This window comes from Squalius cephalus (genome assembly GCF_949319135.1).
Source record: "Squalius cephalus genome assembly, chromosome: 1".
In the NCBI taxonomy this organism is placed as follows: domain Eukaryota; kingdom Metazoa; phylum Chordata; class Actinopteri; order Cypriniformes; family Leuciscidae; genus Squalius; species Squalius cephalus.
In genome coordinates this window covers 49,164,337-49,188,812 of record NC_137122.1, presented here as the reverse complement: position 1 = coordinate 49,188,812, position 24,476 = coordinate 49,164,337, and the positions used below count along the sequence as shown (strand labels likewise).

Genomic DNA, 24,476 nt, shown 5'->3' with positions numbered 1-24,476 from the left:
TATGTGGCTATGTTTGTGTAACGTACCAGTTTCCGAACTTTGTAAAGTCAAAGTAATTGTTTCTTCTTTTCTTTGAGTTTGTAAGTTAACCCTGTAACTGAAGACAAACGTAACGTTACAGGCAAATCTTTCAGTTCAGTTGAAAAATCGCTCCTCTTCGATTTTTTGTTATATCTTTCTCTTGTAATAGCGTCTAAAGTAGTACAGTACGGACTTTCCTCCATCTCGTCCATTCCGCTCTTCACTTCCTGCCCTCCATCTGAATTTCGTGCGTCATCACAATCACGTGACTGCAAACCACTTATTCAGGAATTCAATAAATGGCTCTTTTGCTGTGTCCCAATTCAGAGTCTGCATCCTTTCAAGGCCATTTTCTAATACCAATTGCATCACAGTGGCCCGACGAAGGCTGTACCAATTCGAAGACTCCATCAAATGCACGGTCAAAATGCGTCCTTCGTTTCCCGCTAAATGAAGGATACAACAGATGGATCCTTCACAGCTTTGTCAACCCCAAAATGAATTGCTCGCCGGTGATGACAGGATTTTTTTTTTGAGAAATTACCAGATTACACTTTTAAATGTAAGTATTGGCTTTCAACTTACTCAAATAATCTAATGTATCTAATGATACAAACGTAAAAAAAAAAATAAAAAAAGTTGTCACAGTTGCAGTTGTCAGTTGCTAGGCGACAAGAACAGTCCTCTGTAGGCTAGACCGTCCCATTTAACAACGCTCAGTCTGACCTTTGTAGCCTTCGAAGACGTTAGCTTTGAAGTCTGAGTCCTTCGAAGGATGCTGCAGCCTTTGAATTGGGACACAGCCTTTATGAACAGGCCACTGAATCCTAGGTTCACCTGATTGATTCGCTCAAAATGCGGGTTCATTCAGAAACGAAACACCATGTTGATTGGAGACACACAGTTCTGCTCTGGCTTTAGAGGTAATATTTTTGTTGGCAAAATTGACCAAAAACAGACAATAATGTGTCTAAAATATAACACAATATTAACTTTTGCACTCGTGCTATTTGAGACAAAAACAGCACACGTGTGAAATTGCGCTCGTTATTCGCGTGATATTGCTTAACTATAACATATGATATAAATATGAGACAAAAGTTGTGCTGTTTAATATTTTTGTGGAAACCTTGATACATTTTCTTTTCAGGATCCTTTGATGAATATGAAGTTCAAAAGAGCAGCATGTATTTGAAACAGAAATCTTCTGTAACATTATAAATTGTGACACTGGACGACAAAACCAGCCACGGGGGTCAATTTTTTGTAATCTAAATAAATAATAATAAGCTGAATAAATAAGCTTTCCATTGATGTATGGTTTGTTAGGATAGGACATTTGGCCGAGATACAACTATTTGAATATCTGGAATCTGAAGGTGCAAAAAAAATCTAAACATTGAGAAAATCGCCTTAGTTGTTCATTTATGTTCTTTTGCTGCATCCACTCACAAAAATAAATGTTTTTATATATATATATACAGTGAGGAAAATAAGTATTTGAACACCCTGCTATTTTGCAAGTTCTCCCACTTAGAAATCATGGAGGGGTCTGAAATTGTCATCGTAGGTGCATGTCCACTGGGAGAGACATAATCTAAAAAAAAAAATCCAGAAATCACAATGTATGATTTTTTAAAGGGCACCTATTATGCAAAATTCACTTTTACATGGTGTTTGAACATAAATGTGTGTTGGCAGTGTGTGAGCAAAACCACCCTAGAATGATAAAAATCCACCCAGTAGTTTTTTTACTATCTCAATAAATCATGAGCACTGTCTCAGAACACCCTGTTCTAGATTTTCCTCACTGTGACGTAGAAATGAGCTAAGCCCCGCCGACGTGATTTGATTGACATCTGGTTTTGGCATAGACCCCGCCCTCGGTGATCTGCATCCTCCATTGTTTCAACGACAGCCGGTAATGTCTCCTAAGAAGTGTGTTGTGGGATGTAAGAATGGACATACTAGTCTTCACTGACATCAGAGCCACTGAAAACGCAGCGGATGGATTTTATTTATGAAGAAAAGGCACCACTTAAACGTCCTAAATACGAGATTCATTTTCTGACTGACTGTTTAGTGAACGAGGGTCAAAGTTAATCCTCAAGTGTGGATCGTTGCCTACAGTTCGCGATCCAACGTCACCTCCAGAAAAAGTAAGTGTATTTTATGATTTTTGAGCAAATAGTCATTTCAATCGATGTCAGCCAGTTCAACAACAAATGCGTCTAAAGCTATATTTATTGTCGTCGTCATAGGATGTCTCAACAAACAAGGTCAGACAGTTTTATGTCACGTATCATTTTTTTTTGCAGCATTTACAAATGTAAATAAATTAAGGTCTGCTCTATCTCCATAGACAGTAGGCTATATAAACGTCTATCTCCCTCCCCTTAAGAAATAAATAAAAAAATTTGTTTGTACTTCACAGTAGTGTGTGTGTGTAGTTTCAAAAAATTGCGCGAACGTTATCACAGTTCGTGTGTGTGTGTGTGTGTGTGTTGCACATCCATAATGACAAAAGGGACGCGATTAAAACTTTGTAAGTACATAAATGTATCAAATAACCATTCCGAGACGTTTAGTCCATTCTCATTCGTGTTTATTCTGTGCCGGACTCTCTTCATCATCTGGGTCCAGCAGCAGGGCGGGGATATGCAGCTCATTTACATTTAAAGTGGTAGACGCCAAAACAGCTCTTTTTAAAACAGGCCCCAAAAATGACATTTTCAAATGGTTATAATAAATTAACTGTGGGGTATTTTGTGCTGAAACTTCACAAATACATTCTGGGGACACCCAAGACCAATATTACATCTTCTAAAAAGGGGCATAATAGGTGCCCTTTAACTATTTATTTGTATGATACAGCTGCAAATAAGTATTTGAACACCTGTCTATCAGCTAGAATTCTGACCCTCAAAGACCTGTTAGTCTGCCTTTAAAATGTCCACCTCACCATCATTCTTCTTCCTCCAAACACGTTTAGTGGAATTATGGCCAAAAAGTTCTATTTTGGTCTCATCTGACCACATGACTTTCTCCCATGACTCCTCTGGATCATCCAAATGGTCATTGGCAAACTTAAGACGGGCCTTGACATGTGCTGGTTTAAGCAGGGGAACCTTCCGTGCCATGCATGATTTCAAACCATGACGTCTTAGTGTATTACCAACAGTAACCTTGGAAACGGTGGTCCCAGCTCTTTTCAGGTCATTGACCAGCTCCTCCCGTGTAGTTCTGGGCTGATTTCTCACCTTTCTTAGGATCATTGAGACCCCACGAGGTGAGATCTTGCATGGAGCCCCAGTCCGAGAGAGATTGACAGTCATGTTTAGCTTCTTCCATTTTCTAATGATTGCTCCAACAGTGGACCTTTTTTCACCAAGCTGCTTGGCAATTTCCCCGTAGCCCTTTCCAGCCTCATGGAGGTGTACAATTTTGTCTCTAGTGTCTTTGGACAGCTCTTTGGTCTTGGCCATGTTAGTAGTTGGATTCTTACTGATTGTATGGGGTGGACAGGTGTCTTTATGCAGCTAACGACCTCAAACAGGTGCATCTAATGTAGGATAATAAATGGAGTGGAGGTGGACATTTTAAAGGCAGACTAACAGGTCTTTGAGGGTCAGAATTCTAGCTGATAGACAGGTGTTCAAATACTTATTTGCAGCTGTATCATACAAATAAATAGTTAAAAAATCATACATTGTGATTTCTGGATTTTTTTTTTTTAGATTATGTCTCTCCAGTGGACATGCACCTACGATGACAATTTCAGACCCCTCCATGATTTCCAAGTGGGAGAACTTGCAAAATAGCAGGGTGTTCAAATACTTCTTTTCCTCACTGTATATTATATATATATATATATATATATATATACACACACTGTAGGAAATTTACAAACATATCTTCATGGAACATGATCTTTACTTAATATACTAAATGATTTTTGGCATAAAAGCAAAATCGATAATTTTGACCCATACAATGTATTGTTGGCTATTCCCACAAATATACCCGTGCGACATGTGACTGGTTATGTGGTCCAGGGTCACAAGTGTTAAAAGAAAATTATTGATTTTATATAAAAAATTTTTTAAAAAGATTACTAACCCCAAACTTTTGAACGGTATATTTTAATTTAAATTGAGTTCATTAAAGTCACCATGAAATCAAATTTGACAGTTCTTGTTTTTTTATGGAATATTGCAGTATTTATTATAAATGATTATCATTCTGTGCACATCATTATTTTTTATAAATCCCAAAAGGGGATCACAACTTCCGTGTCATGCCGACTTTAAAATGTGGTTATCACTCTCAGTTTCACTACGTACATGGCCAATGTCATTGACATGGTGTTGCATTTGCTCTCTTTCTTACCTCTGTGTGCCGCAGGTGAAGGGAATTATACTCTCGCTTGAGTTCAGCCTCTCGCTCCTCTAATCGACTGACTGAGAAAGATAGATTAAATGAAGCATGATTAGTTCGGCAGTACAAGAGTGCTTTGCAAAGATTTTAGAGTTGTAGTTCAGTTCACAAGTACTTACAAGTCTCTTTCTTTTTTTACAATCAACTGCTTTTAAAAAACTTTAAAAGAGAATATTTAGGCTTGTCATCTCTTTGCATGCAAACATGCAACGTTTGCAATGTCTTATAAACACACGTTATGCCACACAGAAGCTCTGAAGAAGAGCCTAGACCAAAATGAGGACAGAGAAATGAGGGTAATTTATTCCAGTCTTCATAACACAGGTTAAAATGTCCCAAATGACCAAAGACGATCCGCCGCTCACCGTTTTACTGTAAAACCATGTGAGAGAGCTTGGCACTTTAAAGGTACAATAGGTCATTCTCTACAGAATTGTTTTGTTATGCTGGTTGAAAGTCTCCTCATATCCTGATAGCAATCACAATGTTAAAGGGTAACTCTTGCCAAATTGCAACCTAGGGTCTTTTTGTTAATCTACCCAAATCAAACATTCGTGTAAAAGCATAATTAGAATGGAAACGCCACTTTTAAGATTGACCGTATTTTCGTTTTCGGTCAAATTTCCTTTTGAATGGGAGTGCTTGTGGCTCGACTATGATAGCATTAAAATCTCTATTTTTTAAAACACTAAGAAGGCTCGACACAACATGAAACTTTGTATCACCAGGGGCTCTACACATGAACTAGAGCATTGACAACATAAATCTTTCCATCTTTACTCTCCTCATGTTACGTTGCATTCGGAGATCGACTACTTTTGATTGACAAAATTCCAGCCACCGGAAACACATCCTTAATGTCAACAGGTCACCTTCTGAACTGGAGTCATTTCACAATCACATACTTATGCAAGCAAGTGCTTCTCTTTCTCCGCTCACTGTACTATTAAGTTTTCACGCCGGTGAATGACACATGATGTAATCCAATAACGTTGTCTCTGGTCGTCTCTCTTGTGGTCTGTGCGCGTTCATGTGTTTCGGACGAGGTGTGGTTTTGGACGCGATATGCAGGGAGGGTGGGAACGTATGCTTTCAATGCTAGCAGGCTAAAGTTAGCATTTCCCAGATCACCTATTGCACCTTTAAACTGGCCTGAAACCAGATTTTATATAGGCCGAGTAAGGCCTATAAAAAAACACTTGCAGTTCTGTAGAGGATATTCACACAGGATATTAAACAGGCTTGATTTAAGAGGTGACACAAAGACATAATCCACTTTTAGCTGTCAGGTTTAAATCTAAGCCTGCAGCAGAACTGCCCAATGCATCTCGCCTACAGTAATTCACTGTCTACTACATACTTAATTTAAGCACAGTGATTTCAAGTAGAACTGATATCCAGTTAAAATCTCAGACAAGGGTTTGCTGGCAATTCACTATTAATTAATGCCAGAATTAATTCATTAGTGCCAGATTAAAACAGCAGACATCCATGATTAGCATGTATTGGTGCTTGACTAATATCATTATCACCCACGGGCATCTTGTGGAGCACAGGCCAATTCTAGCACACACTCGGTGTGAACTGACCCTGTTTTAGCTTCTCCTTTTATTTTTTTTACAGATGTTTTTGAACAACAAAAAATGAGTAATGGTATTCAGGGCCACAGAAAACACTGCACTTAATAAGACTGAAGAGATGAATCACATCAATTCAAAACCAGACTAAACTCTCTTCAGGGTTCGTACAGATTCCTGGACTTTCAAGGACTTTTCAAGCACTCCTTTTTTGGATTTCAAGGACTACAATCAGCACTTATCAAACAATATCTTTATTATTTTTATTTATTTTATTTGTTTGTTTGCTTGTACTCAAATACAGATATCAGATCTCTGACGTTTCACTTCATAGAGATAAATCCATTGACAATCCATTTTTTTCAATGAAATTAATTTCACATATATCGTATTTAAATAATTTAATCACCTTTTAATTACCTCTTCAAAAAATATGGATGTTTTTCAGGAATTCAAGTATTTAAAGCACTTTAAGCACCTTGTACGAACCCCGTCTCTTACACAAAGCCAGACTACTAGTGGTCCAAATTTGCTGTGACGATTTCAGTTCAGATTTCAAATCTTTTCACATTAATGACTCTCAGTCCATGAGGAATCAAACAGCTATTGAAGCCAAAGAAAATGTCAACTCTTTCCTGTGCAAATGGGCAACTTTACATTATCACTGATCCATTAATGGGATCGGTAGAATGGGTTGAGGAGAGAGAGCAAATTGAATGATGGGATGCTACTCTATTATATGGGCCATGTGTGAAGAGCACTGTAAACCAATACTTCACACAAACAGCTAAATTGCATAGAACTATGGATTATATCCATTTGATGTTAAAGGAGTCATGACCTAGTATTACCTTGGATACCTACTGCTGTATTATAGTCTTTCAGGCCCTTCTAAAAAAGAAAAGTGGAAAAAAAATAAACACAGAGCTCCTCAGACCCTTATTTCTGAAGGCATTATTGTCTCGCGAGATCTGATGCGATATTTTGGCTGTCGTGGACAGTCATTTTAATAATGCAAATGAGGGGCGCGTTGATTGGTGGCAGGAAGGAGGGGGTTGACAGCGCAGGTGACGCTTTAGCATATCATTACAAAATGACATCATGGCGCAAATTATGAATGAACCCGACCTGGCCGCGACCGGCTTCCCGGCCAGTGTATAAGTATGAGGCGCCGTTTAGGGCTTAAATCAAACTTCATTCACGCACACATATATGAAACACGCTTGCATACATACTAAGTAGTCACACATACATGTATATGAACTCTCCACGCACATACTCATATGAGACGCGAGCACACACACACAAACTCGCGCACATACTCATATGAGACGCGAGCACACACACACACACACACACACAAACTAGACGGCGCCTCATATATAAGCGTTAGGCAATCAATATACAATAGCCGAATTCATGATGATCTCAGTCATTTGTTGTTTGCAAAGTAACGTTAGCAGCCATTCCCCATGTTTACCTCGAAGCTAATACTCCCGCTAGCATACAATAGCCGCATTAGCAGTTGGCTGCTGTTTGTTACACAGAGTAGAGCAATAAAAACACATTCTTACTGTTTCAATTGCAGGCAAGTGTCTGATTGTTGAAAATGGCCCCTTTTTCCCGAGCTTCGATGCCAACTTCGCCTGATATTGCCTCAAATTTGTGAAGGATTCCGGCGTAAAATGTTTAGTTAGCACAGACACATAACGTTAAGCCAGTGGGAAGGGTTGTAGGAACCGCGTCATTAAAAATGAATTTAATCCACTGGTCCCTGACAGCTTGGTCCGTTCTTGGGAGAGAAAACACATTTACATGTTGATTCTGGCAGTCAACAACAGAGCAACTCAGTGTGCACTACGTTTCTGCTTCTTTCTCGACTGAATATGAGGGGAGGAGGGGCGCCAGGGCGCACTTCCTGCGGCAGGTCTGCGGTGTCCATATATGGTATATCCTGCCCCGTCATGACGTCAAGTCGGGGCTGAAATCAAAATCTCGTATTTGAGTGCGCGTGCACGCGCGCTGGTTTATGAACCCTGGGGTAAACGAACGCTTCACTTTTAAATATCGGCTTCCCGGCCAGTGTATAATCGTTAGGCAATCATAACATACATTGATTCTCGTGGAAAAGTGAAAATTGCAGGTCATGACTCCTTTAAAGGATTATTTCGCCCATGGCAAAATGGGCATTCTATATAACATGGCAGCCTATACAGTAGAAAGGTGAAACAATTTTTGAAATCAGTGCTACCTGACTAGAGAAAACAGTGAAAAAAGGCTGTTGTCTTTCCTTTTGCCAATTAGGTGGGAAAACTTCAACACCCACAATGCATTAGGCATGTTGCCATCCAAGGTCACTCCCACCTGTCTGCTATGGATACACTTAACCAGAGACAAATATCGCCTTGCTTTAGTAGGATATACTTCTTAGCAAACTTTTAGTTATTATGGTGTCGACTTGTATTGTTCCCAGCTGCAAGAATTCAAAGAGGTTGAATATCAGCGAAGTTAAACTTTAAAACAGAAGGACTTTTTGAGCAGATACATGGGCATTAAACATCTAGAAGACGCATGTATGAAGGTTCTAAATATCGTCAGATCATGGAAGTGTAAGAGTAAACGAGAACAGGAAATAAAAGCGGGTGATTCTTACTCTGGTCAGCATAGTTCTTGATCTTCAGCTCCAGCTGACGGGAATGCGATCCCAGGCTTTCCAGGTGGTTCTGCAAGTCCTTCTTCTCTTGCTCCTGGGAATCTTCAAATTCAATGAACTTCTGCTCACAGAAAACACAAAAGAAAAAATTAAACATTGCATAATACATTTACTTTTAGAATAGCCAACAGGCGTTACAGGATTTAATTCTTACATCAGGAATAGACCATGATTTGCTACTTGCTGTTGGTAGTCAACACTAGGTGGTATTTTTAATTTAAAGGAAAGGAGCATTTTCAGCCTTGTACATTTTCATGAATCATCCATATTTTTGGTCTTATTAATTTTGCATGTATCTGCTAAAATAAACTTCAGTTAGCTAGCATATTGATTGTACCCTTAAACTAAAAGCTACAAAACTTCAAGCAGAAAAAACATTAATGATTTCTACTAAATAGTAGAATAGATGAATAGTGTTTTTACAGATCTTTATGCCTTTTTACAGGCTAAGGAACAAGTTTAAAATGTCAAATCTATCAAGACTGAAAGGCAGAAAAGTTTTCCAAGGATTTAATTTAATGAAGTATATCCAATTTTTTTGTACAAATACATATGTAACCAAATCTATGATGTGAAATGTCAATAACTGGTTGACCGATGTGACGCTTTTCTCAATAGTCAATGCTGCTGATATCTAGAAAGCACAGTCATTGACAGAATGCCGATAAATGATTTAATGATAGTAAATTAATAACACTGCCGAATGTACAAAAATGTGCTTTTCACAATATTTACTCACCAAATTCACTAAAACGTAGGAGACTGTGATATTTTTTTTCAGTATTATTTGATGAATAGAAAGAACAGCATTTATTTGAAATAGAAATTGTAATACTATAAATGTCTTTACTGTCACTTTTTAAAAAATCGTACTGATCCCAAACTTTCGACCAGTAGTGTATGAAAACAGCAAAAAGTGCATTATGCATTGACAAAAAAACTGTCTGTTTCACAAGAAAAATACAGTTTGATTTGAATCCAGTTTTTCAGCATGGTCACAGCAAAGGATCCCTTGACCTGGAAGTAATATCTTAACTAATATTTTCCTTAATTAGAATCTCTCTCCTACAGAACATGTCTGGAGTACAGGGGTCTCCTGGAGAGCCTGGTGCAGTGTGAGCATCTGATAAAGAGGAGCCGTTTCAGTGTCACTTTAGGTTCCCGTCACATTGGCACACAAAACTCATTCAGCACTCCACCACCCCCGAGCACGGAGATCAACAAACATATGGTTCAAGTCACATTCAATTCCCAATCATTTCCAGTGCAGCACAGCACTCGCACAAACACGTAAAGTTAAGGAAGTTTAAGATAAACATACACTAAACAGACATGATACTGTACAATTTCTGTTTTCAGACTGTTTTCTGAGTAAATATTCTGAGAAACTAGGGGCCAGGACATCTAAAATCAATAAATGATAAATATGCATTATATCAGACATTATGCTCTCTAGAGATCAAAAATATCCGCATCTGCCATGGAAAAACCCAAATTAACTCATTCAAATACGAAATATACACTGATGATGAGCCAAAACATTACGAGCAGTCACGGGTGAAGCGAATATCATTGATCATCTCGTAACAAGCACACATATTAAGATCTGGGTAGATTAGATAGAAAGCAAACAAGCAGTTCTCGTAATCAACATGTTGGATGCAGGAATAAAGATCTGGGCGACTTTGACACGGGCCAAATCGTTATGGCAAGGCGATTGGCTCAGAGTATCTCTGAAACGGAGAAGCTTGTGTGTCGATGAGGGTTTATCAGCAGAGTCCGAGGAGGGACGAACCTCAAACCAGAGACAGGGTGTTAGACGTCCAAGACTCATCAGTGCACGAGGGCAATGAACGCTGTCCCGTCTGGTCTGAGCCAACAGGAAGTGTACAGTGGCACACAACATTTTAATGATGGTCATGGGAGGAATGTGTTACAACACACAGTACATCACACTCTGCTGCGTATGGGGCTGCGTGGACACTGACCAATCAGAGAGATGATGACCCCTGTCCACCGGCAAAAGTGCCTATATGTGTCTGCAAGTGTCTGAACTGGACTTTAAAGCAGTGGAAGACGTTCGCCTGGTCCGAGGAGTCCTGTTTTCTTTTACATCATGTGGATGTTCTCAATTAACCCAGTTTAGTCTGGTACGTGTGCAGCATTTACCTGGGGAAGTGATGCATTGTGGGACGACGACAGTGAAGGGAGTGTGACGCTCTGGACAATGTTCTGCTGGGAAACCCTGAGTCCAGCCATTCATGTGGATGTAAATTTGACACGTGTCATATACCTAAACATTGTAGCAGACCAGGTACACCCCTTCATCACACTGGTGTCCCCTGGTGGAAGTGGCTCTTTCAGCAGGATAATGCACATGATGAAGAGTTCAAGGTGTTGCCCCGGCCTTCACATTTTTGAAGGCCTATTCAATTGAACATCTGTAAAATGTGCTGGACCAAGCTGGACTTTGCGACCTACAGTCAGCGCTATTTTGGCAGCACACGGAGGACCAACAACATATTAGGCAGGTGTTCATATCATAATGTTTTGGCTCATCCGAGTAGTGTAGTATAAAGTGGCCCAGTTTCACAGACAGGATTAGATTCTTAGATTAAGCCAGGATTAGGCCTTAGTTTAATTAGGACATTTAAGAAGCTTTTATAAACGTGCCTTGGATAAAACTTGAGACAAAACAATGGCACTGACATATTTGAGTGCATTGTCAGTGCAAGTTGCTTAAGTTAAAACAGCTCAAATATGCATTTTAGTCCGGGACTAGCATAAGTCTGTGAAACCGTGAGGGTACGTATAGTTTAAACTTTGGTCTCATATTGAATTTGCAGGCATGATTGACACTGTTGTTATCGTTAATTAAAACTAAAACATTTTCAGTAATCAAAATAAAAGCTGCAATTAACTAAAATGTAAATATTAGAGTAAAAAAACTAGAAAAATGTAAATGAAAATTACGTGTAAGTTGAAATACTAAAATTAAAATTTAATAGAAATATTTTAAAAAATTACAAAAACAAAAAAATTCTAATGAAAACAGAAAATCTAAGGCTAATTCAGCATAACGGTGTATAAATAATACTAAATTAGCACACTGGATTAAGACAGCACAGTGGTACAACACGTGGCTACTATTTTTCAGTAAGAAAATATCAAACAGTATGAAAATGAAAAACCTAAACCAAATTATCCTAAATAGTCTTAAAAGTCTCTCTGGTATTTCAGTGAGATGAAAGGCGAGTAAAAGATCAGTGTTCACCGCTGAATATTGATCACAACAACCGTATGTCACTCTTCTGGAAGTGAAACCAGTCTGTCATAATAGGATGTGTCCTAGATCCCGTATCAGTTCACACAGGGATTAATGGAGCTCATGGCTCATTTGTGTTTTGGTTGGAGAATGTGCCCGGCATATTGCTCATAATCCCAGTTAACTGTCACTGTCTCAGGAACACATGAAGCCATTGAGCAGCCTTAATCTGTCCAAAGTCAGGCTTACACACGTTGAGAACTGTACAATGCAGTGTAAGCTTATTTCCAAAACAGATTAGAGTCACATCAAAGAATTTACTCATGTAATCAACTATGAAAGGTTCATAATTTAACACAAATGACACATGCTAGGTTTAATGTGGGGAAAGACTTTAAAAATACTTTTCTGCATGCCGACAGACGGTTGCATCAAAATATGGGAGACTTAAATTGGAATAGCTTTCAAACTTTTGACTCATCGTGAATATTTGCCAGGGTAGCTAAGATTATATTTTGAAATATATTATATTATTAAAAAAATATTAGATTAGATTAAGCCAGGATTAGAATTTAGGCCTTAGTTCAGTTTAAGTAGCTTTTATAAACGTGCCTTAAAAACATTACTGGTGCATCTAGAGACTAAATAATGGCAGTGACATATTTTAAGATTTGCAAGTACAAGTTGCATCAATTGAAACGGCTCAAACATGCATTTTAGTCTGAGACTATCTTAAGCCTTGTCTGTGAAACCGGGGGTTAAAGTTGTGGTTACAAAACAAAATCATCCCAACCATTATCGCCCAGAGAAAAAGAAGAAAAGAAGATGCTGTCACACTACATGGGGTAAGTTGTCACAGTGAAAACCGTAATTAAATAACCTAATATAGGCTTATTAGCTAAATTAGACCAAGTATAACCTTTACAACACATGACAACTTGACATATTTTGAACAAACAAGACCACTTCTAAAGAAAACAATTTGACTTTTGACTCAAAGCTTGTCCTAATCTATTATATTTGTCTAAAAAAAACCTGGTATTGTGTATTACAAATATAGTCTCTTTGACAAATTGCTTTTCGTTCCTATTTTGTAAGTCGCTTTGGATAAAAGTGTCTGATAAATGCATAAATGTGATTTAAAAACCCATTGTGACAACTTGCCCCATATGGCACTGAGGAAAGCATCTCAGTAGTTTGCATGGTAAGCAAACAAGCAGGTTGCATGTTGTTTGTTTTATGCATAGATGTTATGTTGTTTTCCATCTCTGGCCTTAATTTATAAGCGTGCAAACAGCATTGTGCTGCCATCTAAGCTTGTACATTAAGTTCTCCCCATCAGCCAGGACAAGGACACAGTGATGACTGTTAAAACAAACATGCATTGATGATAATGCTTTTTATTGATTGATTTCTTGAGGCCCAAGACTGACTCATCGTCGAAGGGCACTGCCTAGTAAACAAGGCATGGTGAGATGACAAAGCCGTTCGTGCACGTGCAGCTGCTGTGATGCTGCAACAAAACAAAGATGCCAAGCTCCCGTCGTTTTCCCCGCTGATGTCAACTCCTGATGGATCTCCTTCCCTCACTCACTCACTCACTCACTCACCTCCTCTGCGTGTTTCCTCAGCGCTTTCTCGCGCTCGTACTGTGTGATCAGCTGCTCGTTGTCCTCCTTCAGGAGCTCCAGCTCCACTTCGTGCTCCTGGTTCTCGGCGAACACGGTGTCGAGGTTCTCCAGCACCGCCACGACCAGCGGCATCAGCTCTTTCACCACGTCCTCGTCGTATTTGCGAATAAGCCTCTCGAATTCGCGGTAGATGGAGTTGGCGAGGCCCGAGACTCTCTCCGACATGATCGCCGATGTCCCCGGGTCGTCCTGGTACACAACTCCGTCATCCAACTCCATTTTCCTTCCTCTTCTTTGAATGTCCTAGATTTAAACCGCCGCTATTCCAACCGACGTGCCCTGAGATATGTTGAGAACAAATGCGGATATATATATTCCCGTTATATTCTCCGACACACTGCCACAAGGATCCCACGTAAGTCCGGAGTCCCTCCCTCCCTGGAACTAACCGGCCGATGTATTACGTGGAATATTTTCCCGCGGTCGACCGACAACAGTCGAGTTCAGTTGTTGACCAGACAGTCGCGCGGTGACGTCACGCTACACATATTACATTATACCTGCCGTTAGTTTGTAAAATCACAACATTTCCACATCGGAATTAATCAGTTTATCATAACTGAGCATGAGCATTTCCATAATTAGAGTGTTCTTGACAAGATTGCTGAGTGCGAATTACAGTGTCTTAATCATCAACTGTAAAAAGGTGTTAATATTAAAGATTTTTAATAAATACATTAAATTAATAGATACATTTAAAAACGGTAAATAGTCGCGTTAAAAAAAAAATGATGGGCTGCTTTAATCCATGTTTGGGTCAAATATGGACAACCCCAACCGTTGTTGGGTTTTTAAACTTATTTAAAATTTTTGATTATTATAATTTTTTTTTGTCCATATTTGACACAAGCATGGGTTGAAACAACCCAGCATTTTTAGAGTGAGTATACTGTAGTAAAATGGTCGGTTACTAATTTCAAATTAACGTTACATGACAAAAATTGTACAAGTAATGTAATCTCTAATTATTTTATGTATTCTGACTACTTTTTGATTACATTTTAGATCACTTTTTACAATCACATTGATTTGAGTAGGATAATCCGTACCATATTGACAAAAATATAAAGAGAGAGAAAATGTATTCCATTCTTTGTTACACCATGAAGTGCTTTGAATATTACATTACGTCAGGGTTTCCCAGACTGGGGTTTGTGAGTAATTGAAAATTGAAATAAAATTATATAAAAAAATAAATAAAAACAATTAATTATAATGTAAATAACGTGAATTTGTATATTTTAATGTGTTTGAAAGACAAAAGACTTTAAATGACCCACTGAGTTTTAATTCAAGTAATAATTAATGTGTTCGTCAGGAGCTGATGATTAGATATGCAATGTTGAGAAAATCAGTGGTAAATGTTCGAATGCTTGTTCACTGTAAGGGATCAATGGATCACTGTGGTGGCCACTGTTTTTTATTTGGATCTGAACTAATTATTCATTGATGTTTTCACTGCTGTACACTTACAAATCCATATATAATAGTGTTCAGTTACTGATGTGAAATACATAACTAAAATACTGCATGCATAGTTATTATAAAAGAATGACCAAAAGAAATGCATCGCATCACAGTTTTGGCATATATATTCAAGTTACATGTACAAAATAAAATGCCCCAATTAAGCATTTTATTCATGCATTTAATTTGAAAAAAACTGTGATGTGATGTTATATGTTACTCTTTCTTTTATAATTAAAACTGCATGCATGATTATTGAGAAATTACATGGAACATAACTTTTAAAAATGTATCACACCACAGGACCATTTAAATTGAGCTAGCGAAAACAAAATAGTGAATAAAAATGTTGAAAATTTGGTCATAAGCACCAACAACACTGATATTGTTTAATTTTTGTATGGCAAAACATTTCTATTTATTTCTTTTATCTGCATCTTATAATAACTGTAAAACAGTGGAATATACCAAGTAAAATTGTCAACAGAAATTAGACAACTGACTTTAAAAACCACCAAGGAATAACACACAAAATCGTGTCCCTTAAAATATTTATTGGAGACATGTAAAAACTAGAAAAAAAAACTGTAAACCCTAGAGGAATGATGAGAGAGGGGAAAACAATGGGGATGTTGAACATAGAAACAAAAAAATACTAAGCTACAAAACTTATATTCACTCCAATATGTGCTTTGACAGTATCCACACCACTAGATTTAATGGTCTTACCATAAATTACTGCATTTCAACAAGCTGATGTCTGCAGGAAATAACTGAATATTTAAACAACCTTGCTTTAACATCACATATCATTGATAAATGTTGACATCCTAAATAAAATGATATGGGTCACACAAGGAGAATTGTGCCGAATATGAAACATATTATTTACAGTTGACTCGTTGCTATTGGGGCCATCAGCACAAATGCTTATGTACATAAACCGAAAGACGAATTATAAGGCATTTGTGTGAAAAGATGAAACCTCAATTTTCAGTGGTGGCTAAACCTCTCATTTAAGTAAAGTGTGATTTTACCACATTTACACTGTGGGGGAGAAAAAGAAAAAAAGAAAAAGAATGGGATACAATAACTTGAATTGTTGGACACACATTTCATCGTCCCTCTTAAATCAGGAAAGAACTTATTTGACACTCTGGGAACCATTTCCAATCATGGACAAATTTACAATGACGCATTTAATGTGTACAATGCACTGTTCAATATTCAATATTTCAATACACCTTGCATATAGAAAAGTTTTTTTCTTCTTTTTCTTTTTAATAGCAATAAAAAAGTATCGCAAGATGCTAAAGACAGAAGAAAACGTCCTCGTTTCTGTAAGGGGATGGTTGGTGTCCAGGCGCAGAGAAATAAATCAGTGATTGAACTGGCGTTATGTGTTCTTTGTCTTGGGCATCTTGCGGTGGCATCATTGGCTTGTGCCCCTCTATAAGTCTGACGGAGACACAGCTCTCTGTTTTTTGGCACTTAGGCTGGTAGACTCAGCTTCTTTCCTTTCAGCACTGTGGTGAAGACAAAAGATTAATAAAATAAAGCATAAAAAAGGGCTTTTCATCCTAAAACAAGCCAAAATCTACAGACAAAAGCCAAACAAGTGCTTAAACTGTCATTAATACATGCATTCATTCATTATCTGTCAATAAAGGGTTATTTTACAGTGTCCTTCTTACACAATACATGTAGTTATTATGTAATAACTATAAATTATGCATAATTACAGGCAAACTAATCTAATCCTAACCCTAGTGCCCTATACAGCCGGGTTCCGCAAGTAAAAACTCCATTCATTTTCTCCATAGAGAAATTGATTTTGAATGGTAACTTATAAACCTTTAAAAACAGCCTTACTGTGAGCTACGATGTTGTTGATCGATGGTATTTGCTTCTGTTGAAGCTGTCAGCCCACATTATTTCATCTTAGTTTTAAAATAATCATGTTTAACAGTGGAATTCGAGGTGAAAAACTACATTACCCATGATGCTGTGCAGATTTCTTTATATATATATATATATATATATATATATATATATGTGTGTGTGTGTGTGTGTGTGTGTGTGTGTGTGTGTATATTGTTGATATAAAGTTGATTTTATCCTGACTTTAATGTCTACCCAAGCATAATGTCATTTCACACCCACAACTCCAACATAGGTGTGAGTGCATACAAACTGACCTTTTGTGACGTAAAGGTAGAAGAAGTCACAATAGAGAATAGTCTGGACGACCCCAGCCACGATGGCGATCATGTCAAAGAAGCCCTCGAAGTAGAACCTCCAGATCCAGTTGAAGAGGTAGAGGGCGCGATAGACCCCCAGACAGAACAGATAGTGGGTGGTGATGGTCTCCGCCTCGCCCGTCTTGCTAATCATAAAGAGCTGAGGCAGGATGGCCACCGACTCCAGGTAGATGGAAAAGGTCCACAGAATCTGTCATGAAGATATTTTGAGCACAGGTAAGTTTTATTTACAAAAACAATTTTTAGATTTCTTTACATTTCTAAACGCCATAAACTTTATTTTGATCCTTAGGGCAGGAATTTTTAGCGGCATCTAGAGGTGAGGTTGCGAATTGCAACCAACAGAAGTTACGGTGGCCGACAGGAAAAGACGTCGTCGTCTGAGACAGCAGAGTAGCCAGTTCAGCAATGAGGTTTCTTTACAAAGATAAATTAAGAAATTAGGTTAACTTAATTATTCAGTAAAACGATATGTTATTGATACTTGTTCATCATTGTCAGTGTTTTATTCGCTGACTTTCGCTAGCTTTGTACGAAGAACAACATAGTGACGAAACGCGTTTGTCCGTTTAGGGCTACCGTAGAAACATGTCTGCGCATTTCAATGTAAGGGGACCCGCGGTGTATGTAGATGGCTCATTCTAAGGTAATAAAAACATAACGGTTCATTAAGTCTTTATTCACCACTGAAAACATAGTTATGTATATGATATTGCATTTCTGTCAACAGATCATCCTAAATATTACACAGTGCACCTTTAATCTGTTGATAATTTGCTTTTATTTCGATATTTATTTTATTTCAAGACAGACAAGTAGCAAGACTAGTCTTATTTTTTATTAATTATTGTGATTGCATGATAATGATTGGTTCATTATTTGCAAATGTGCAGTGAAGAGTCTAATAATCACCTCCAACGGCGAGAAGTCGTGGTTGACCAGAAAGGCGAGACCTCCCACTGGAACCACTAGAAACTCCACTCTGAAAGTGTCATGGTTTCCATCATAGGTCGCCCTGAATTTTGCATAGATCAGGTAGACAGTGGCATAGGCACAGCCAACGTAGATGATCTGTTTCAACAGAACAGAAGCACACAACTGATTAACAGTGCACATATAAACACACTCAACTGTTTACTTGGATGTGGCAATGTAAGATTGGCAAATGTATTGATGTGTGCATGTAAAGGTTCACTCTATGTATTTACCTTCATGCAAGAGTTGTAAAGAGAAATGAAGGATGTCAGGAGATCCAGATATCGTGTGGTGAACACCAAGGCGAAGAGTATCTGGCTCTTCCCAGAGATACCTGGGGATTAAAACACTTACACTCAGACAACCACTTATAAGAGCACACAACAGCGGTATTTACTGAATACTGAGCTCATAAACACCTCAAAAGGGTGCATCTAGGTTCTCTAGGGACAAAAAGAAAGAAGACCATATATCTAGACTACCCAGGTGACCCATCCTTGCAAAGCCCACACAAAACCATATGCACTGCCACGTCAAGGCAAGGAATGCAATGCACTTCAGTAATGTAAGGCAAATAAATGGATGTATGGATATAAATGGTATTTATATAAATAAAAAAATGGATGTAAATTAAGATGTATGACTTCTTCAACTATATAAAAAGCACTTGTTTGATTCTCATAAGTCAAGATATGAAGATGCAACTTGTCCTCTACATGGTAAAACAATATGTGTGTATATAAACCAAGTAATCTAATATTAAACAGCAGTTAGTTAGTAAGTAACTTAGGCCTTAAATTCAGCTAATTTAGCCACTTTACTGAGAACCAGGCTGTCATGTTACTGTTAGCCTGTACCTTCAAATATAATATGCAAACATTTGCGTCACAACATGTTATATACATACAGATCTGCCCATTCAAACCCAAATTGAATTTTAATTCAACAAAAAAAAATCTAGACCAGTTGCTTTCAAGTCAAGCTAAACCACTAGCTTGCATGCTACACAAATTACTTCATTTTATGCTTCATGCTTTAATATTAAATCATAAAGACTTTTCCGGGCAGCTCAACCCAGTTTAAAGTCTTCCCTATCTTTGATAAACACGCGTTTTAAGTATGAAATGAATGAGAAAAGTATATTTCGTGTGAGTTTAGCTCACCTGCGCAGGACCTGGTCTTCCATATCTTGAGCAGCAGGATGATGATGGCCGCTAGATGAGACAGATCTCCAGTCAGCCTAAAGATATTCATGGTGATTTTTCCTCTCTGGCTGGTTTTAGTGGCGTTAAAGAGAGCTCAGGGTGAGTGAAGTAATTGCGAACCGGCTGAGTGCCGATCTCCAGAAGAGCATTCCTCCACGAAATATGGCGAATGAGGGGCGACGTGGCCGGTGGACGTGACGTGGCCAACAGCGAAATCGCAATGAATGCTGGGAGAAGTAGTTCATGCAGCTGCGAACTCCACGAGTCGAACCCTAACCACGCCCCAGGCTCCCTTACATAAATTACATTGCTTAATGCTTATTAATATTATTAGCAATCATAATATTTGGGATATCTTTCTGACATTTCTGTCATTTTCATTTCTGATTTGTTGTTTGTTTGTTTGTTTTTGTGTGTGATTTTGTTCTGTGCTGTATAGTCAGACAGACAGACAAACAGACAGATAGATAGATAGATAGATAGATAGATAGATAGATAGATAGATAGATAGATAGATAGATAGATAGATAGATAGATAGATAGATAGATAGATAGATAGATAGATAGATAGATAGATAGATAGATAGATAGATAGATAGATAGTCTAAAAACTCAAGTCAAAAATTGCGAATTAAAGTTGGCTTTTCCATCACTCATTAGTGTGATACTTCAAAATGTGCATAAAAACAGGGTGATGGAAACAGCTACAGTCTTCCGGGTGTTTTTTCTTTTTCTTTTTTGCAAGTGTTTAAAGCAGTAATGCGTTCAACAACTCAGCATATAGCCTATAACATAAACCTTCCTTTTATTTTAAAAACACTAATAAATTATATTCTGAGCATGCACTTAAAATATTTCCTAAACCCTAGATATGCCATACAAAAGAATTTTACAGGTTAAATTACCTAGCCTATGTCCAACTCTCTTTTTAGGAATTTAATGTTACTTTTTTTTTTTTTTTTTTCTTTTTTTCTGTGTAGCCTACACATGAAAGCGCTTGTCTAAATTACGTTATGGAGAAGAGAGAGAATTTTAGCAAATTAATTCAAATGAAAAGTAACGTGCATTACTTAAATATTAATGTGCAAATTTATAATGTAATGCATCACTTTACTCGTTTACTCTGACCTTATTTCTTTCAGTCCAAGTTCAAAATAAAACACCATGTTAACGAGTGTATATAACGGACATTGTTAACGAGTATGAAACATTGCCAGTGGGATAAGTGTTTGTACGAACTCACAACAGGTTTTGCGTATAGGCTAGATAACGCAAATATCTTTGCGAGAGAACGCAAAAGCTTTGAAAAATATGTTTTCCTCCCATCCCATATTTTTTTCCACCACCATGTCCCTTTAGGGTCTCCGTAGAACAGCACAGCGATCTGCTGACTTTTAAAGTCGTGTAGTCTGAACTAGGCATATTATTGGCCTAATACCCGGTTTCACAGACAGGGCTTAAAGATTAAAGCCACGATTAGAATTTAGTTCAAACGTGCCTTAGAAAAAAAACATCACTGGTGCATCTTGAGACACAACAATGGCAGTGACATATTGTCAGTTGCTTTGGTTAAAATAGCTCAAACATGCATTTTAGTCCAGGCCTAGTCTGTGAAACCGGGGGTAAAAGTTCAAACACAACAGAACGTGACAATTACTCACATGTCACTATAAGCTGTGGGTGACAAGTCTGACACAAGGAAGGAAGAACCGAGGGGATGGGTCTGTTACTTCTCATTTCTACAAGTCATTTCTGGTTTTATTTATCAGTTAGGCGTGAGACCTTTGTTCAGATGACTAACAAATTGAAAAAACAATCGGAGAGATACAGGAGCCACAAACAACTGTGACATCAACATGAACTTTGGTTTCCTCTTCACCATCGCATTTCTTGTTTTGAGATTAGGTGAGCAGAGATTGAATTTATCAATGATATATGTAGGCTACACTCTTAAAGAAAAGTTCCAAAAGGGGTTTTCCACAGTGATGCCATTTTGGGTTCACCAAAGAATATATTTTTTTTAAAGAACCATTTTATTTTTTCTTAGTGTGAAGAACATTTTAGTAAAGGACTTTTCTCCATTCTAAGAAACCTGTAGTGCAATGCAAGTTCACATTGATGTTAAAGGTGAACCATTGATGCCGATAAATAGCCTAACCTTTTAAGAGTGTATACTTAGAATATTTATAAAAAATAAAATAAAATCTTGATTAGTTGGGGCTACTTGAAATATTAATAATATGAACTATCAGCAATTAAATGTATTCAATTTAATAAAACAATATTCTGAATTTCTACAGTCAGAGGATGTACGGTAGATGTCCAACAGCCAACGACGCTCATGAGAACAAAAGAGCAACAGTCTGTCTCTGTTCCCTGCTCTGTCAATATATCCAGCTGTCAACTCACACCTCAGATCTCTTGGTATGTGTTCCGGAAAGACTCTCACTACCAGATTGATTTGTCAAGCCAGCCACAGAAGTACAAACTGGAGCAACATGATCTGGAAATCAGCTCTTTGTCAAAAGCAGACTGTGGGGTGTATTACTGTGCAGCGGCTCTGCCGACAGTGACTCACAGGGGGGCGCAGGCAATTGGACAGGGAACCACTTTGAAAGTGTCAGGTAAGCACTAGCAGAAGATTCAGCACGACCCCATTAGACACTTCTATTGTGTTACACATATCGTTCTTGTTTTGTGTCCAGAGAGGGGCTTAAACGTCCCTCAAACACTGCTTTTGACACTGCTTGTCCTGCTGAGTGTCTACAGCCTTCTCGTCCTGGGCATCCTCATCTGCATTAAGGTGCACTTTTAAAGTTACAGTAGTAGTGCAGTTATAATGCTGTTAAACAAGCATTGTAATGCTCAGAATTTTACTACATTCTCAAAGAACTTTTTCATAATGCAATTTAAATAATTAAAATATGTTTTTTTTAATCGACAGACTGGACAATTCAACTCAGTTTTTATAAGAAGATGGAGTAAAACTAATAAAAAGGTATTGTTTGACCCTATTTATACACAATAGCTAAACATAAACTACAACTTAAAATTTTGGGTGTGGGAATAATTTTTTTATGCTTTTGAAAGAAGTCTCTTATGCTCACCAAGGCTGCATTTATTTGATCAAATAGAGTAAAAACCAAAGTCCTTTTCAAGTCTGTTCATCCGAAACCAATCCAGTCTTCAGTGTCACGTGATCCTTCAGAAATCATTCTAATATGATGATCTGATGCTCAAGAAACATTTATTATTATTATCATCAATGCTTTTTTTCAGGGCTCTTCGATTAATAGAAAGTTCAAAAGAACAGCATTTATTTAAAACAGAAATGGAGTTTCTTCACTGTCATTTTTGATCAAGTTAATGCAACCAAGCTGAATAAAACTAGTAATTTCTTTAAAAATATATATTTGTTTGAGACCTTACCATTATAAAAATGGTCATATTTTTGTGGAAACCATAAAAAAGAAATCTTACCAACCCCAAACTTTTGAACGGTAGCGTACAGTATGTCAAAAGTGTGGATGTTTTCAGGAGGACTCTGCAAGACAAGTGAATTTCAGTGGAGTGGTGCAAGAACTGTGCAAGAGGAACTTGAGTGGTGACAAATATCAGGCACGCTACGAAGTTTCCCAAGACAAGGTTTTCACTTCAGACTATTCTTTTACAACACACATGCATATTTTTAAGCAAATTAATATTCATTTGTAGCTAACACTCTCCTTGTGGAGTTTTAAGACTGAAATTGCTGTCATATTACAGTACCAAAACGTCTTGTTATAGCCTAACATTTATTTTCAATCTTCCCCACAGTCTAAAGCTCTTCAAAATGTGTACCATAGTGAAGATGTTTACCAAAATCTTGATGAGTAAGAAAAAAAATTCCCTAATGTCCTGCTGATCCTGATCGAAAACCTGCTGCTTCCTGCAAACATGCAAGCTATTTTGGGGAAAGTGGTTGCAGAGACCCAGAATTGGGATGTTTTGATTACTTTCTTCATGTTTCGCATTTAATGTGAGCCCTCTTGCTATGTCAATTACACTGTATTAATGTAGTGACTAAATTTACAGCAAGACATTATGTGAATTGAGTAAACATTTAAATAATAAAAGCATTTATATAAATTTTCTGGAATGTTGTTTAAATTTGCAAATGAGGCAATGTCTAATTAAATAAGCACTAGGCTCAAAATTCACGTTTTATTTGGTTGACATTGGAGTTTACAGGGTATCTTTTTATCACTCAATAAATGAGAAAATTCTGTCAACAGCCAGACAAAAAATATATTTTCACCATGTTTTTATGAATAAAATGATATAGGCTATAAAACCTGGCTAACAACCCCCAAACAACCTTCAGAATATAGATGGAAATGAAACTGAAAGTTTTATGTAGCCACTGAAGTGGAGAATTCTGGAGATAAACATTGGCACAATAAGTTTTGCACAAATCAGGATTTTATTTTCTGCTTACTTTTACCAACAATTTACAATCCAATTCAGAACATATTTCTTTCTCATTATCTTTATGAGCATTACTTGTAGCTAGCCTGCTAGTTCTTCTTCTTCTTCTTCTTCTGATTTTTAATGGCGGCTGGCAAACAACTTTTTAATGTGCATTACCGCCACCTTCTGAAATGGAGTGTGGATCAAAATAGCCTACTTCACTCACTACTAATGAAATAAATAAATACATAAATATCTAATAAAATTATTCATATTAATACATTATCATTCACAACATTATTAATACAATTTTACTAACAATTAAACTCATATCCTTCTAATGAGCCCAGTTTTTTCCAAAAAACTAATTATTGCTCTATACCCAACATGCCCTGAATTCAATTTGAATATTTCC

The 24,476-nt window shown here is 37.5% G+C and overlaps 3 protein-coding genes across 10 annotated transcripts in view; 1 reads left to right on the top strand and 2 right to left on the bottom strand.

Annotated features, from left to right (window-relative positions):
• Positions 1–14,172, bottom strand: part of spag9a (sperm associated antigen 9a) — a 42,372-nt gene extending 28,200 nt beyond the window's left edge. For 3 of the 8 annotated variants that reach the window (XM_079864882.1, XM_079864876.1, XM_079864880.1), the window contains exons 1-3: positions 13,624–14,133; positions 8,689–8,809; positions 4,411–4,481 (exon numbers count right to left, since the gene is read on the bottom strand). In XM_079864882.1, the coding sequence (XP_079721008.1) occupies positions 4,411–4,481; positions 8,689–8,809; positions 13,624–13,923 (492 nt within the window). In that variant the 5' untranslated portion in view covers positions 13,924–14,133. Of the gene's footprint in view, positions 1–4,410; positions 4,482–8,688; positions 8,810–13,623 lie in introns of all 8 variants that reach the window. The other 5 variants (XM_079864875.1, XM_079864878.1, XM_079864879.1 and 2 more) reach the window with 3 other exon arrangements.
• Positions 14,173–15,710: 1,538 nt separating this feature from the next.
• On the bottom strand, positions 15,711–19,799 carry kdelr2a (KDEL endoplasmic reticulum protein retention receptor 2a). Its single transcript, XM_079869015.1, has 5 exons — positions 19,571–19,799; positions 18,641–18,741; positions 18,345–18,503; positions 17,370–17,622; positions 15,711–16,697 (listed from the first exon to the last, which is right to left on the bottom strand). Exons 1-5 carry the CDS (start codon positions 19,659–19,661, stop codon positions 16,663–16,665), a joined length of 639 nt encoding a protein of 212 aa, XP_079725141.1. The 5' UTR covers positions 19,662–19,799; the 3' UTR covers positions 15,711–16,662.
• Positions 19,800–21,340: 1,541 nt separating this feature from the next.
• Positions 21,341–23,737, top strand: LOC307166557 (immunoglobulin superfamily member 6). Its single transcript, XM_079884996.1, has 6 exons — positions 21,341–21,517; positions 21,913–22,236; positions 22,318–22,415; positions 22,557–22,610; positions 23,150–23,257; positions 23,429–23,737. The coding sequence occupies exons 1-6, from the start codon at positions 21,469–21,471 to the stop codon at positions 23,486–23,488; spliced, it is 693 nt and encodes a 230-aa protein (XP_079741122.1). The 5' UTR covers positions 21,341–21,468; the 3' UTR covers positions 23,489–23,737.
• The last annotated feature ends 739 nt before the right edge of the window (positions 23,738–24,476 follow it).

Coding starts and splice junctions, on each gene's coding strand:
- kdelr2a (XM_079869015.1), bottom strand. CDS start 19,661: ATGAATATCTTTAGGCTGACTGGAGATCTGTCTCATCTAGCGGCCATC. Junction 17,623..18,344: donor ACGACTTCTCGCCGTTGGAG/GTGATTATTAGA, acceptor TCTTCATGACAG/ATTCTGTGGACCTTTTCCAT. Junction 16,698..17,369: donor CTACCTTTACGTCACAAAAG/GTCAGTTTGTAT, acceptor TCTTCACCACAG/TGCTGAAAGGAAAGAAGCTG.
- LOC307166557 (XM_079884996.1), top strand. CDS start 21,469: ATGAACTTTGGTTTCCTCTTCACCATCGCATTTCTTGTTTTGAGATTA. Junction 22,416..22,556: donor GCATCCTCATCTGCATTAAG/GTGCACTTTTAA, acceptor TTTAATCGACAG/ACTGGACAATTCAACTCAGT. Junction 22,611..23,149: donor GGAGTAAAACTAATAAAAAG/GTATTGTTTGAC, acceptor GGATGTTTTCAG/GAGGACTCTGCAAGACAAGT.